The sequence below is a fragment of the Neodiprion lecontei genome, chromosome 2 (genome assembly GCF_021901455.1).
Source record: "Neodiprion lecontei isolate iyNeoLeco1 chromosome 2, iyNeoLeco1.1, whole genome shotgun sequence".
NCBI classification, from domain to species: domain Eukaryota; kingdom Metazoa; phylum Arthropoda; class Insecta; order Hymenoptera; family Diprionidae; genus Neodiprion; species Neodiprion lecontei.
The window spans coordinates 1,276,963-1,291,421 of record NC_060261.1 but is presented as its reverse complement, the minus strand read 5'-3'; the positions used below and the strand labels follow the sequence as shown (position 1 = coordinate 1,291,421).

The window sequence follows — 14,459 nt, the reverse complement described above, 5'->3', positions numbered from 1 at the left end:
AACATTTCTCATAATTTTCACACGATATTTATCGACGTTTAAACAAACTTTATGATTATTTCGGAGACGAAATATTGAATGTAACCTCATGTAGGTACAGTACCCGGTAGAAGCGTACGTAGAAAAGAAAAAACACGTGTAGACATGATCATGACGTGATGCGCCTCTAAATTTTAATAGAAAGAGCCGAAACTTGGGCAGCGTCGTTTTATCATCATTGCGAAGAATATTTTCGACTTGAGTTTTGTAAAAAGAAACGGTCGATTTTCCTGATACAGTCCAATATACATATATATATATATATATATATACATATATATATATATGTAAAGAGAGGAACATGGTAGGTTTTGTGTCCGCGAACCCCTGAACGTTGAACCGGAACGTCGTTCCCATGGCGCGATTTCACCAAACGGGACGGGGGGGGGGGGGGGGGGGGGGCGAGGGGGGCGAAGACTCGACACTCCCCATAGCCGCCGCCAGTACCTGCATTTACATTAGCCCGCGGGATTCTTACTCCGGTCTTCTTCGCACGATCTTGGTCCTTACCCGCTGAATGCGGTGCATCGTCGGAGATTATACGCGGTCGTTTCGGGTCAACCGAGGGTCGCGAAATCGTATATAATGCAACCCTGGAGGCGCCAGGTACAAAGCCAAGGAAACCCCTCCTCGAGCCTCGATCGGTGCTGCGCTGTTTCTTCGTCTCTTTGCCGTTCTTTCTCCGATTCCTGTTTATTTCGCGCCACGCGAGATTCGACGAGTAAAAAGTCACGACGATTATTTATTATACCTGACAAATCGTTGTCGAGTGTTATTACGTGTGTCATTGTTATACATCGTGGAACGCGATTGGTTCTTCGAATAGTCGCTTTGTTTGTTTTTTATTTTTTTTTTTCTTATATTTCTTATATTTCTAATATTTTGAGCGATTTCTCGTGCGTACGGAAGAATGATTCCGATTTACGATCGGTTAACGGTAATGTTCGTTAATATATTAAATAATATTTTCTTTTGGAATATAAATTGTAACGAGTTTTCTTTCTGATTGAATTTCGTGTGCCAATGACTAGCGACCCAAGTGACGGGAGAAACGAACGATACGTTCGTCGTACGGACGTGTTAAATTTCCGTAGAAAGAAAGCTTGTTTCAGTTTTGATTTTGAAAAAAAAAAAATGTCAATCACTGGGAAACCATTAGAAAACATTACCGAACATCCGCGATTGCGGTGTTAATTTATTAAGATTGAAAAATCGAGTACGCGTAGCATCGACAAAATGGTGGTTACTTGGATGTTTGCTAAAAATTTATGATCTTTCACGCATCTCTTGTACAGAGTTTGACATTCGATCTTCGAGTACTTTTAGTTATATTATATCTAATCGTTTAATATCATTTTTATACAATTCTGCAAATGTCAAGAAGAAGAGAAAATTATTCGTCTTCTTTGTTTGTTCGTATTCGAAAATTTTGTCGCAAAATTTTTCGGCATTTTCACGAACGTACGAAACTTGTAAAACGAATTTTAATACGTATCGAGTAATTTCGATCGTTACCTACGTATTATTATATCGTTACGCGTTTCATACGTATTGTAAATATTCTCAGGTTGTGTAACGTAATTTACGTGTATAAATGTCGTCGAAGATTATTCTTCTTGATTCATTTATGACGTCAAAATGGCGGGCATCCCGATAATGTACGGCGTTGTATGGTGCATGTATCGTATGCCTACGGAAGACACTCGATGCTGCATTTCCGGCAAACCGATCGGCCTGGGATCAAGATGGAAATTGCAATGAAGCGACGATCGTTTCGCGTCGTAGCGTTGTAAAACGAATTCAATGCTTAGAGAATAAATTGTGTAATATATTTTGTTTAACGATGCTATATTCATATTTTCATACATTTCGAATAACGTTACAGATAATACGACGCAATTATAATTTAACTTTTGCGCATAACGCCAGCGCGCAGATTTTTCTTCTTTTTGATATTGTTTATTTAATTTTATTTTCACCCTTTTTTTCTTTTTTTTTTTTAGCCTGATTGTATTTTGCAATGTTGGAATCGCGCGCGGATAATTCGAAGTGAAAATTTCTGTTCATCGCGTTGAATATTTCTGCACTGCGACGAGAATAAATAAGGAAAAATAATAAGCAAATAACAGGAATCTAAAGCTACAAAATGTAGACAAAATTTCAAGTGTTACAAAAATGGAAGTTCTCTGCGTTAGTTTGAGTGGAGCTCTGTAAGAATAAAACCACTTTTGAATAGTTGGCCACGTTTTTAATAACAATACTGAATACTTTTCAGAATCGTCAGTGTTATCGTTATTTAGTTTTCAAGAAAATTTACGCAAACGTTACCGAAATCCGTGAAAAAAACGTATGCAAATGCAGACAAACATTTTGCAACTATGATATGAAATTTCGTTTCATTCCTCAAAATTTCATTAGATCATATATCATAGGAACTTGAGAAATGTTATACCGACATTGATAAAGTTAAATTATAGTATTGCAATTTTTGCGTTTCAAACATTTCGTTTGTGTCAAAAACGGGGTAGTTACTATACTTTTTTTGCGGCGAGGACTTAATTGTCTGTAACACTCTAAAAAGAAAAAAAAAGATTCGTCCCTTTTGGTTTAAAGATCGTTTTTCAATGCTTGCGAATCAGCACCGCGACTTCTTCTTACCTCTATCCTTCGACGATCACAATCCTGCTCTATAATTTTCTTTAACCGCTCTACGATCATTGGTTTCTCTATAAAAACCAAAAATATAAGAAAAAAAAGACTTGCGTTTAATTACCTCACCGTGTTTTCCATAATTATTCACGCGTTTCTGTACACTGAGAAAAATTTCATTTGTCATAGTAACTAGAAAAATTGACTAAAAGCAACGTAGTGATCAAGATCGCAATCGTTTGCAATAATTTCTAATAATATCGTCGAATTAAATTGCGGCATTAATTTCGGATTGACAATAAATATCTTCGGCGACACTTGAATTCGTCATCATATTCGGTAAAACACTGAGAAAAATTTCATTCGTTACGGTACCTAGAAAAATTCAGTAAAACAGGTATCGTTAAAAAAGAACTGTTCGAATATTGTTGAAATAACGAAAAACAAGGTCCGCCTAAACATTTTGCGCTATCGTCGATCCTTTTTTGATAATCGCAACGCAAAATCAGTTTCTTCGGTTTACTCTACTTTTTTAGCCAAACGAGTCTTTAACGTCAATTCATCGTTGCACGAGCATTAAATTTTCGCAACGGCTACAAAAAAAAAAAAAAAGATACGAAAGAACAGCAAAGGATACCAGACTTTCCGGTAACGGCTAAAAAAAAAAAAAATAATTTTCATTTTCTATCTGGAACTATATTTTTCGATTGTGATAAAAAAAAAAGAAAATAGTCGAAAGACTCGGCGGTAACCGGAACTAAAAATTTCTCTCAGTGATACAAGTTCCTTGGTACGCAATCAAAAATCGCAAATTCGAATTCGCTCGTCCGCGTGTAAAGATATGGGTGGTGGGTATCGTTGTTGCTGCAATAAAGAGATCGGCAGGCGACTTTCGACTCTCGACTCTCGTCGTCGTCGTCGTCGTCGTCGGCGGCCATGCTTGCGCGGCCGCGGTGGGCGTTGACGGACGGTGACGGGCGTGCCGCGGCGCCCCCGCTGTCCTCGGCACCGAGGTTCGCCAACGACTCTGGAGAACGCTATCCCTACCATTTTCTGCCGGCTAATGCGGCAAGAATGCCTCGCTGTCGCGGCGGTGGGAGGCATACGAACGACGACGGCGGGGGGGGTTGCACGTACGTCATGCATACACCTATGTATACATATATATATATATATACATATTGTTACAGAGGGTGAAATCACCCGTTACTTACCCCCTTTTTAACGATCCAGTCTATACTGGATCGTCATAGATAAAAGATGTTCGTACAAAACTCTCTGTCTCTTTGAAAAGAACAAGGTTGCTGCGTCAACCAACATTATTGTAAAAACAGTCTTGTTTCAGACTTTAAACCGAAAACACGTTCGCCGCTGTTGATGCGCTTTTTCATAATATTTTATTTGCGCCTTTGATTGAATCTTTACGTAAGCTCGCGGACCCATATTTATTTCGCAACGTCTTGAAAAACTATACATACACACACAAACACATATATGTATCCATAACGATATTTTAGATTTACAAGAAAAATTGCCTGTTTTCTCGAAACAATTATTGTTGATGACGATTAAACATACTTCAGTTTTGCAATTGAATTTTTTTATAAAAGTAATTTAATTGCTAAATCTGAAGGTAATTGTTTAATTTTAAATTTAACAGCAAGCTTTTGCGAAAAATGGGTAATTTTTGTATGATATATTACAAAGAAAGCTACTTTTTTTTCCATCATTAGTCGTATGAAAGAGATCAAGATTTTCTATCATTCCAAAGCGATTCGAAGCAGTAAAGACAAAAAAAAAGAAAATCCGCACCCAAGCTATCGTTCGTCAGTTTGGCTTTTTTTATTCTTCTATTCGTGTAAGAATAAATTATCACAACTCACCGGTACCTATATCGCTTTCATGAGTTTATCGATTGTGCGAATATCTCGCGATCAAGTTGAAACAATGATTCTCACCTTAATTTGAATGAGCGCAAAACTGTATATCGAAAGATTCACGATAATCCCGATTGTCTCTCCACCTTGTCGTGCACGTGTAATTTTTGCACACGGTGTATTGACTCAGATATTAGAAAAATAATCGTTTTGTAATGAAGGATGAAAAAATTAGGACGAATCGAACCTGTTATTTCACGATTAATACCGTCGATTATAAGATCAATTTGCGGTGAAGATAAAAAGAAAAAAAAAAAAATTGAAACTCGTACGAATCTCCACACGCGCGTCGCTTTTTACCCACGTACTTGTACTTGCGTCGTTAGTAAATTTGTTCAAATAATATTCAAGATAAGATAAAGTACGAGCTGCTGCAGATCGCGTAATGCCTAACAATAATAATGATGCAATATTTGGACAATTACGTAATACAATAATTCGTATCGTCCTTTTTCTGCCATAGAAATATATCTGCAAATTGTAATTATAATTGTAATTCGCGACCGCGAATGTATGTATAAATAATTTTCAAGATTTTCATATCGTTGCACGTCGTATCCATGTATGCGTGTATGTTTTGTTTATTTTTTTTGTTTCGACGTATAGGATATAAAATTTTTCTTCTACACAACTCGAGCACTTACCTCGCTGTACAGGCTGTACAGAAGTTTGTACGAAGGGTTCCCCGTTAAACGAGCTTGCCGCTTCCGGTTCGTTAGACGAGATACTTAACTTTGTACTTCCGGTCTTGTGTACGGTTAAAGTACTCGAAACCGCCGCCAGGGCGGCGCCCCTAGGCGGGTGCTTTGCGCCGAGTCGACGGCTCGTGAATATAATAATTATTACACGTACAACCGTTGCGTATTAGGGTTTGTTTTATTTTTATTTACTTTCTTATAGCGAATTGAGTTTTTCTTTTTTTTTTTTTTTTTGATATTATTATTTATTCACCCGTATGTTATATTTATGTATACCTACAATTTTACACGTTGTAATATCTAACGATATATTTATATATAATTAATATCTCAGACGCAGGTTCGTTCGCGTAAATTATTAATCAGGGTGTATAAAATATTTGGTTATCATGGTTTGAATGATTTTTGTTTGCGACAAGGAGTGAAATGTCGCGTGGATTTTTTTTTTTTTTTTCCTTCTTTACTAACGACGCGCTTCTGCGTTTTTTGTTACAGGCAAATGGTTGGGCGTGTACTCGTCGATATATTCCGAAATGCGGTCGACACCGGGATCCAATTACCAATCGAAGAGATTATGATTCCCATAGGAAAAATTGCCGCCGATCCAGGTACGGATTTCCATTTTTGTGTCGAACTTGTCACTTCTATATACGTTGATGTTTTACCTATATTATTTTATTATCTTATTATTTTATTATTTTATACCTATCGCGAAAGACGCCCGCATGCGTCCCTTGGTTATTCAATACCGACAACGATGCTTTTGCGTATCATGTGACACGAAATTTATAGTACACATGTACGCATGCGTGTATGTGTGACAAGTGTCGCGTAGTAAAACGTACTTCGGCGCTCAATATTATACATACGAGCCTCTGTAGGAATACGCGCGGAACCGAGGAAGTATAGAATCCGTTAAAGTTTCACTAAATGAATAAAAAAAACGAAAATAAAATAAAATAAAATAAAAAATAAAAGTTGCAATTTACCACAAATCAATACGAACACGTATGTACCGACCTTCCTACCTACCCTACCTATTACCTAATTACACAATAGAGCCGCGGTATCGATAGCGGTGAAGGTATTACGTACCTGGGTATGTATGATATAATAGATACATTCACGCATACACGCGTGTTGTGCGTTTCAGCAGCCTTATTACACGTTTAGGTGTACGTTGTATCCCAGGATATTGTTATTCTTAATTCGAAAAAGATGAGAGAGGAAAAGATTCTCGCGATTAGATCGTTGTGTTGAAAAAGCGCGGATGCGGTTATCGATTGTAATCGGTGATCGGAAATAATTGGAACGAACGCGGTGTGTCGGGAGAAGGATGTTACAAATGATTGGGAAAATTGCAACTCTTCGGATCTCGTGCGATGACCATAAGCCGCGGTCACAACTCGACTTGGCTAAACTCGACTACTTTTTTTTTTTGCATCGTCGTCGCTCTCCGTAAGCTGTGGTATGTATAATGCAGCGCCGCTAAGGATAGCAGTAGAGTTCCTTTCCCTATTGCACTCCGGATGTTGTTACAGCGGTCGCAAGGAAGGGAAGAAGACATCCGGAGTATAAAAACGTTCTGAATTATAACTTTCCGGCCTGCAGCACGCGCTTATGTATTACACTACTTACATATGCATACACACACACACACACACACACACACACACACACACACACGCGCGCGCGCGCAGACATTTCGTATCTCGCGGGTTTAAATCGTAATTTGACCGCGAAATGGACATAGAAATAGAAATCGTACGCAGGGAAATGTAATCGAGAAAAAAGCAAGTCGCAATCCGAATTTTTATGCAAAGATGTTATACTCGATGTCCGATATTGCGGAAGTTGGAAAATTGAAGAATTATCCATCTTAAAGGTTCACGATTATGAAACAAATCGTCATATCTTAACTATTACGCGTATCCCGTCATTTCGTATCTACATAGGTAACAATTGTTGTAACGTTTTGTTTGTATATAAACAGTATGATATAACGACCGCGATTAATTGTCGGATTGTAATTAACATTAAAGATTAATAGGTGGAATTTTGAAATATACCGTATATGTAATATGAAATTACGAGAACTTCTGCGCCGAATTGTCGCCCAGTGTACGGAACAATTGATAACTAAAACCGTTTGGCCAATTGTTTCTAAACTGAAGTTCGATTCGTACAATATTTATTCTCCGAGTTTGTAAAAAATGAAATTAAATGGTATTAAATTATACCAATATTTCATATGCTGTTGGTACGAAAACGAAAACTATTTGTATTTAAAATATTGATCTATAAATAAAACTTGTGCATTTATATATATATATAACGGAGAAAATCGTTGGCTATAATATAACGAGTGCCGGCGATTTGGCCCATTAATTAATCGCACAAGACGCGGCGACGGCGGCTTCTTTGCGACATCGCGACTCCGCAGGACGTGCAGGACGTGCAGGACTAACTAACTATAACGCGTGTAACGTGTCGGAGGGTCGGAGGGAGGGAGGTGACGACAGGCTGCGCTATACTTCCGGTCGCGCACGTGCCACACCGGATGTGTCCAACGTGGGGTTTCGGGAGCAGCGGCCGAGCCGCAGGAGGAGGGGGGCAGCCATAATCTTACACACACACACACGTATATTACCTGCTGCCTTTAAAGAGCCTTTGGACAAACGACACGATTAACGTATAATTTGGATTTCATTATTTCACTGAGAGAAATTTTTTAGTTCCGGTTACCGCCGAGTCTTTGACCATTTTCATTTTTTATCACAATCGAAAATATAGTTCTAGATAGAAAATGAAAATTAGTTTTTTTTTTTTTAGCTGTTACCGGAAAGTCTGGTATTCTTTACTATTCTTTCATATTTTTTTTTTTGTAGCTGTTGCGAAAATTTAATGCTCGTGCAACGATAAATTGACGTTAAAGACTCGTTTGGCTAAAAAAGTAGAGTAAACCGAAGAAACTGATTCAGCGTTGGAATAACCAAAAAAGGATCGACGATAGCGCAAAATGGTTAGGCGGACCTTGTTTTTCGTTATTTCAACAATATTCGAACAGTTCTTTTTTAACGATACCTGTTTTACTGAATTTTTCTAGGTACCGTAACGAATGAAATTTTTCTCAGTGTTGTACCGAATATGACGACGAATTCAAGTGTCGCCGAAGATATTTATTGTTAATCCGAAATCAATGTCGCAATATCATTCGATGATGTTAATAGAAATTATTGCAAACGATTGCGATCTTGATCATTATTTTGTCTCGTCAAAAGAGAAAAAAGGGGAAAGAGATATTAATCCAAAGTGGCGGACAGACAGGGAGAAGTCAGGAAATTATGATGGACCGTAAGAAAGAACGTATTTTTTTTTTTAACATCCAACCTTCGTAAATTGTATCGTTCAATTTCTAATTACTTGTGCAGAAGGAAACAACACTACGTGTTTTTTTAAATCCATATTTATATATTCAATGTGCACAAATTTTGGAGCTTTTGGTTACAAAAGCTGCCCTACGTTACCCAAGTTTCGTGGGAATGAGTCGAGGGGATTTTGAATTTTTTTTTACGGGAAAAGTAGGGGAATTTTTTTTAAGAAAAAATTGTCGCCACCTTGGTTATCTCTTTCTCGTATCCATTTTTTTATTTTTTTTTATTTTTGCTTACGATGTTCGTTTCATACGACATTTAAATTGTACAAACTCGATGATAGAATTTTTTTATTTCTCTATATGTAAATATAAATTGTTCGTACGTTAAGGCACGTTATGTATCCGGAGCTTAAAGATTTGTAGCTCCTGAAAGCATCGCGTATGAGAAGAGTTATTACCTACAACGAGTTTCGGAGAAACGGAATTACTATAATCTATATTTCGCGTCTGCTTCGGAGCTGTGATCGCATAGAGCTCTACGCAGAGATTGCGTTCAACGTCTATAATACTAAAACACCGCGTATTGTAATAGGAAGGTGGCCGTTGAGCTTCCTCGTTCTCGAAATAGAGCTTCGCTTCCCACGGATATGTTGGGACGTTCGTTTCACCTTCGCGTAACAAACATAACGTTGTGTACAATACGTTACGCGCAGAGAGAACGATTCTCTCATCGATACTTTTATAATTACGGGTGTTGGAACGAATCAAAAAAATTGGTTTTATTTTATTTTTTTTTATTCAAGTCGAAAGTATTGTTTGAAATGACAAAAAAAAAGATTCCGTCCCAAGTTTCAGCTCTGAATATTAATGTTGAGAGAGGTGGGTCATCGCGATTTTTTTCTCTCCCATTCAAATAATACGAGAAAATTTTTTTATTTTCTAATATTGGGAATCTTGTAACTCGTCAACGCGCCTGCGTACAGATAAGACCGAAACGTATTTTTGTAGAGAATCGAACGCGCTACAAAAAAGATCTCTTATCATTTTACGAAAAATCCAGTCTTTCAAAAGTTATTTAAGATCAAATGTTCAAGGCAGGACCTTTTTGAAAAAAAAATAGTCTTTTTCTTTTTTTTTTTGATACAGTACAATACGTGTACGCATACATTGACCGTCGTTGTAGACAAGGCTCTAAACTTTTGCGTCCCATCTGCCATTTTTCTAACGTTCAAGAGAAAAGTGAGCATATATAGAAATTGGCGACTTGGTAAAATGGTTGAAAATTGTACAGATTTCGCACGCAAGACGACGACTGATTTTCATTTCTATATTGTCAAAAACAAGATGTGAGAAAATTAGAAAAGCCCGTCGTCCTGAAACTCGACGTCGTCGACTTGCGAGTTGAAAGATTGGGACTCGAGGGGCACCCGCTGCATGTCGGGGGGCTGATACCAAGCGACAGCTTACAGAGGGGTGCCAGGACAGCAAAAACGTCGCGAGCACGTGTCGAGGGAGGAATCGGAAGATGAAGAATTTTAGTCGAAGGGGGGTCGCCGGCGTAGTTACACGCGCTACCAAAATAGTCTCGGTCCAGCATCTTTGGCTCACTTCGCTCACTACGCGCAGCCCTTGTGTGTGGATGTGTATATATATATATATATATATATTAGGCACGGGCCCCCGTCTTTGACGCCTCGAAGCACGCGTCCCGGGCCCCCCGAATCCTTGAGATTTGTCTAAAAATATATAATTCCGCCCGCGTGTTTCTCCCTGCGAGATGATCCCCCCTCCCTCTGTTTCACATCCTCGCTCACAGTGTCTCTCCGTGTCTTCTTCGCCCCCCCCATCGGCAGCTTGGCTTCGCCACGTGCTACTCGTCCGGAATTTTTATAAATAATCTCTGCGGTGCGAGTCTGTGAGGATCTCGCAGGGGGGGGAGGGGGATAATAAAATAAGAGCAACCTTTATATACCTTATACGGCTGATGCAGCTGACGTTTACTCGTATCGAAGACTCGTCTGCGTTCTCTAGAAGCCTGTTAGGAAGGTATTAAATCACGGTTGATAGAATTTTTGGGGATGTCGGATTTTCGAGGCTTTTTTTTACAATCGTGCGGCATGTATTTTTTTTTTTTTTTTGTTATATTTATTATTTCGGTAACCCCAACGTGTGAGAGATGGAATCGATTATCAAACTTTTTCAAACTATGTTAGAAATTTATTTTGCCGATATTGTAGGAGAACGGAAATTTGACGGTAAATTTGTAGAATTTTGCTGTTTAGCGCTCTAGCACTCGACGTTAAAGGTGAAACAGAACGAGAATGCAGCTGCAAGTTGTATATTTGATATCCTGCTTTTGTCTAGTTAATCAACTTTTCTTAATTTAGACCAACAATCCGAGAGTTTGAAGGTATATTTCATTCGCGTACGGTTACTTGTTGTTGGGGGTGAAAAAGTATAAAGTCTGTTTACTTTCTCGTGCTTTTGAAGACAGAATTAAGTGTCGCAGAAAAATATGTTGCAAAAATTTGCTTAGTATTGAATTGCGAAACTTTACTCTGTGTGGCAGTCGCCATTTTGTAAAGAATAGCTAACAAAACTGATATATATATATGCCATATAAAGCAGCTGTTTTGGGTGATTTTTGAACATTTTCCCGTCTTAGTTTGCAACTCGGAAGTAAATGCTGCAGCTGACGGCGAGTTGACAATTCTTATAAAATCGATTGAACGAGTGAAATTTGTACAAAAAAATCAGCAATTGTTTAAACTAAACACGACGATACCTTGAATCATTCCACAAGACAGCAAAAAAATTATTTTTTTCAACCGCATGGGATGTTTTTGGTAAATATTATGTTTTCGAGTATGCTGAATTGAAAAATAACTTCCATTTCTCTCGATCACGTAAGGTATTCTTGCAAAATATAAGGTGTTTGCAATGTGTTTAACATTCCGTGTTCATTCTTTTCGCCGATGTACGAAACCTTTTCTTCTTCTCGTTGATACACCTCCGAACACGATTTCCGCTTTCAATTTTCTCTTTCCCTGTTTGTATTTATTCTCGAATCTCGCTCCGATACACATTAAATGGAAGCAAGAGATCGCTTTTTCACATAGGATTTTTCGAATCAAGAACAGGATACCGGATCTCGAGTTAAACGAGAGTTTAACTCCAAATGAAACTACAAACACGAGTTGAAGAAAAAACCTGAAGCGATGTAACTTTTTGAGTTATTCTTCCCGTTTTCACTGGGGTAAAAATCTATAATGAACGGTGTAAAATAAAATCTGTGCAGTTTATTGGTTTGCATACCCGTCTTGTTCGTAAGCCTTCCGCGCTGTTACGTTGAAATATCGGGTTCAAGGCTGGAAGATGTTGTTGTTGCGTACCTACAACCCTAACCTAACGCAACCTATCGCAACCTGCGAGGTAGGAGAAGGCGGTGGATATTTTAAGCCCTCCTCGAGGTGCCCTGCTGGCGCTGTTTCAACGTCGAGCAGGAGGAGAGACGAGGAAGAATTGAGATAACGCGCCCCCGTTCGGTGATTGATAGCTCGTGGCTGCTGCCGTTTTCTTGGTCCTTCCTAGATCCGGACCGCCAACCACGTGTCCCTTCTTTCTCGCAGCCTCCTCTCTTCTCCTCTCCTCTCCTCGTCCAGCGATGGTGGGGACAGACTTCCTTCCTCCCGCCAAGGAAACGCCGCTGCATAGCATCGAAGGAAAGGTGCGCTACGCTCGTCCCGATGAGGATCCTCATGACGATGACGATGACGATGACGATGACGCTGGTGCGATCCCGTTGCGCCGTATGCACTCTACTTCGACTTCAGTCGCGCCCACGCGCTCGTCGCGAACGCATCGCGTTGAGCTGAGCGCGTTTCAAAATTTTCCTTTCATTTATTTCTCGTTACGGGTATGGAAATCAACGTATTTATTGAAAAGATCTTTCTGTATTTATTTACATTTATGTTACGTTCCTCGCGTGTAAAAGTCCATCGTCGCGTCGAGTGGTTTTAAATATCTGTCGTCCGCGGTTTTGGCGCTCTTTTGGAGTGAGAAGAGATTTGGTCGTTTTGCTTTTTGTTGTCTCATCGATGTAACGCGGTGATGCATATGTATTATATACACGTGTACGTATAAGATAACATTTGTATATTGTTCAGGGAATGTACGGCAAGTTATTCGACGAATCGGTCTACGATATTGAATATCGCTTACTATTTACTCACCAACTGCAATCAATTCATTGCAGCCTCTGTATCTTAATATATATACACGTACATACATGTATATCGATATTCTCGCGTTTTTTGTTATTTCTTCAAGGTATGAAATAGAAATAGAAAAGATATCAAATTTGTATAGAGAGGCGGGAAGGGGGGGATACGTGTTTAGATTCCGAACTATGCAAAATAATAACAGTTTGAATTCGAAATTTTCGATAACCGATTTTTGCAATCGTTCACTCTTCGTTCTACGTCCTTCACTCTTGTTACGTACATGCGTGCCGAATGCCGATACGTATATTATATACCTACGTTATTACAGTTTCACAGGCGTGGGCGTAGGTGATGTAGAGAACGCAACATTTCGGTACGCGTCGCATGTTCCAAAGTCAAAACCAGAGTTATAGGTGGTAAATACGTTTCGTGTATATATATAAGCAGAGGGTGCAAACGGGGCGTCGCGTCGCCTCGCCTCGTTCCCCCGACGAAACCCGCGAACACCGGGCCGAAGGGTATTTTGAAAAACTGTGCCGAGCAGATGTGCCTCCCGCCTGCGGGGTGTACCTACCCTATACACACGGACACACTTGTATCGTACGCACAGAGCGAAGCTGTTGCAACGCATCCTGACCGAAGTGCTGTTGCAAGCGGTGTGCAGAGGTGTCGGTTTTCCGACACGATTCGCCGCACGCACTGGAAAAACACCGAGACGAACGCGCGACCTCGATGAAAATTGAAGGAAAACGATTTTTCTTACAATATCGTCGTCGATTCGTTGTTCTTGGTGAAAAATAACGATCGACATTCGCGATTAATCGTCGAGCCAAGGCTGAGAAAGAAAGAAAGAAATGCGCTCGCGCGTTATAACGTAACGGAGGTGCGGCACGTGCAGGGAAGCGATATTTATACGTGCAGGATTTCGTTCCTATAGCTGATTGTGAGTGGATTGTAACGATGAGGCGATTTTATGCGTCGATGAACTCCTCGAGCAACGGTGTCCCAGGACGGTATCGGCATACGGTATTAGTCTTCGATAATTTGTAATTAATTTTCGTCCTGCACACGCTGATCGTGCAGACGACCTTTGAGTGTCGCAGACGGCTCCCCCTCCCACCGCACAACGCCCATCCTCGTTGTCTGTATAGATAACGTGCGATATACCTGTACCATAATTCTTCTTTCATTCATTTCTGTGCAGAAGCTACGGTGAGGTCGGAACTCGTGGAGCAGGTGCCCCACGTCGCGATGATATGCGAGGAGGCTCCCAACCGGTTTCGGCATGTACTCCCTCAACATCTACTGGGAATTGTCATCAAGTACCTCCGAGACGACGACAACCAGGTTCGCTTATTTTCAATCGATTTTAATTATACATCATTACGTCAGGGTTTCGCGTTCTTGCCGTCTTAACGAATCGAATCGAATCGAATCGTATCGTATCGTCCACGTCGCGTCACGAGGGTAAATATTTCACATTTGTTCAATTTTTATACCATCGTGTGTGTGTGTGTGAATACAAAGCTCGCGACGT

At 39.7% G+C, this 14,459-nt stretch overlaps 1 protein-coding gene across 6 annotated transcripts in view; it reads left to right on the top strand.

The window, feature by feature from the left end:
• The window catches only part of LOC107222594 (serine/threonine-protein phosphatase 4 regulatory subunit 1), a 134,836-nt gene that overhangs the window by 112,364 nt on the left and 8,013 nt on the right, over window positions 1-14,459 (top strand). For all 6 annotated transcript variants that reach the window (XM_046732306.1, XM_046732307.1, XM_046732310.1 and 3 more), the window contains 2 exons: window positions 5,819-5,931; window positions 14,127-14,269. In XM_046732306.1, coding sequence (XP_046588262.1) covers window positions 5,819-5,931; window positions 14,127-14,269 — 256 coding nt within the window. The remainder of the gene's footprint in view (window positions 1-5,818; window positions 5,932-14,126; window positions 14,270-14,459) is intronic.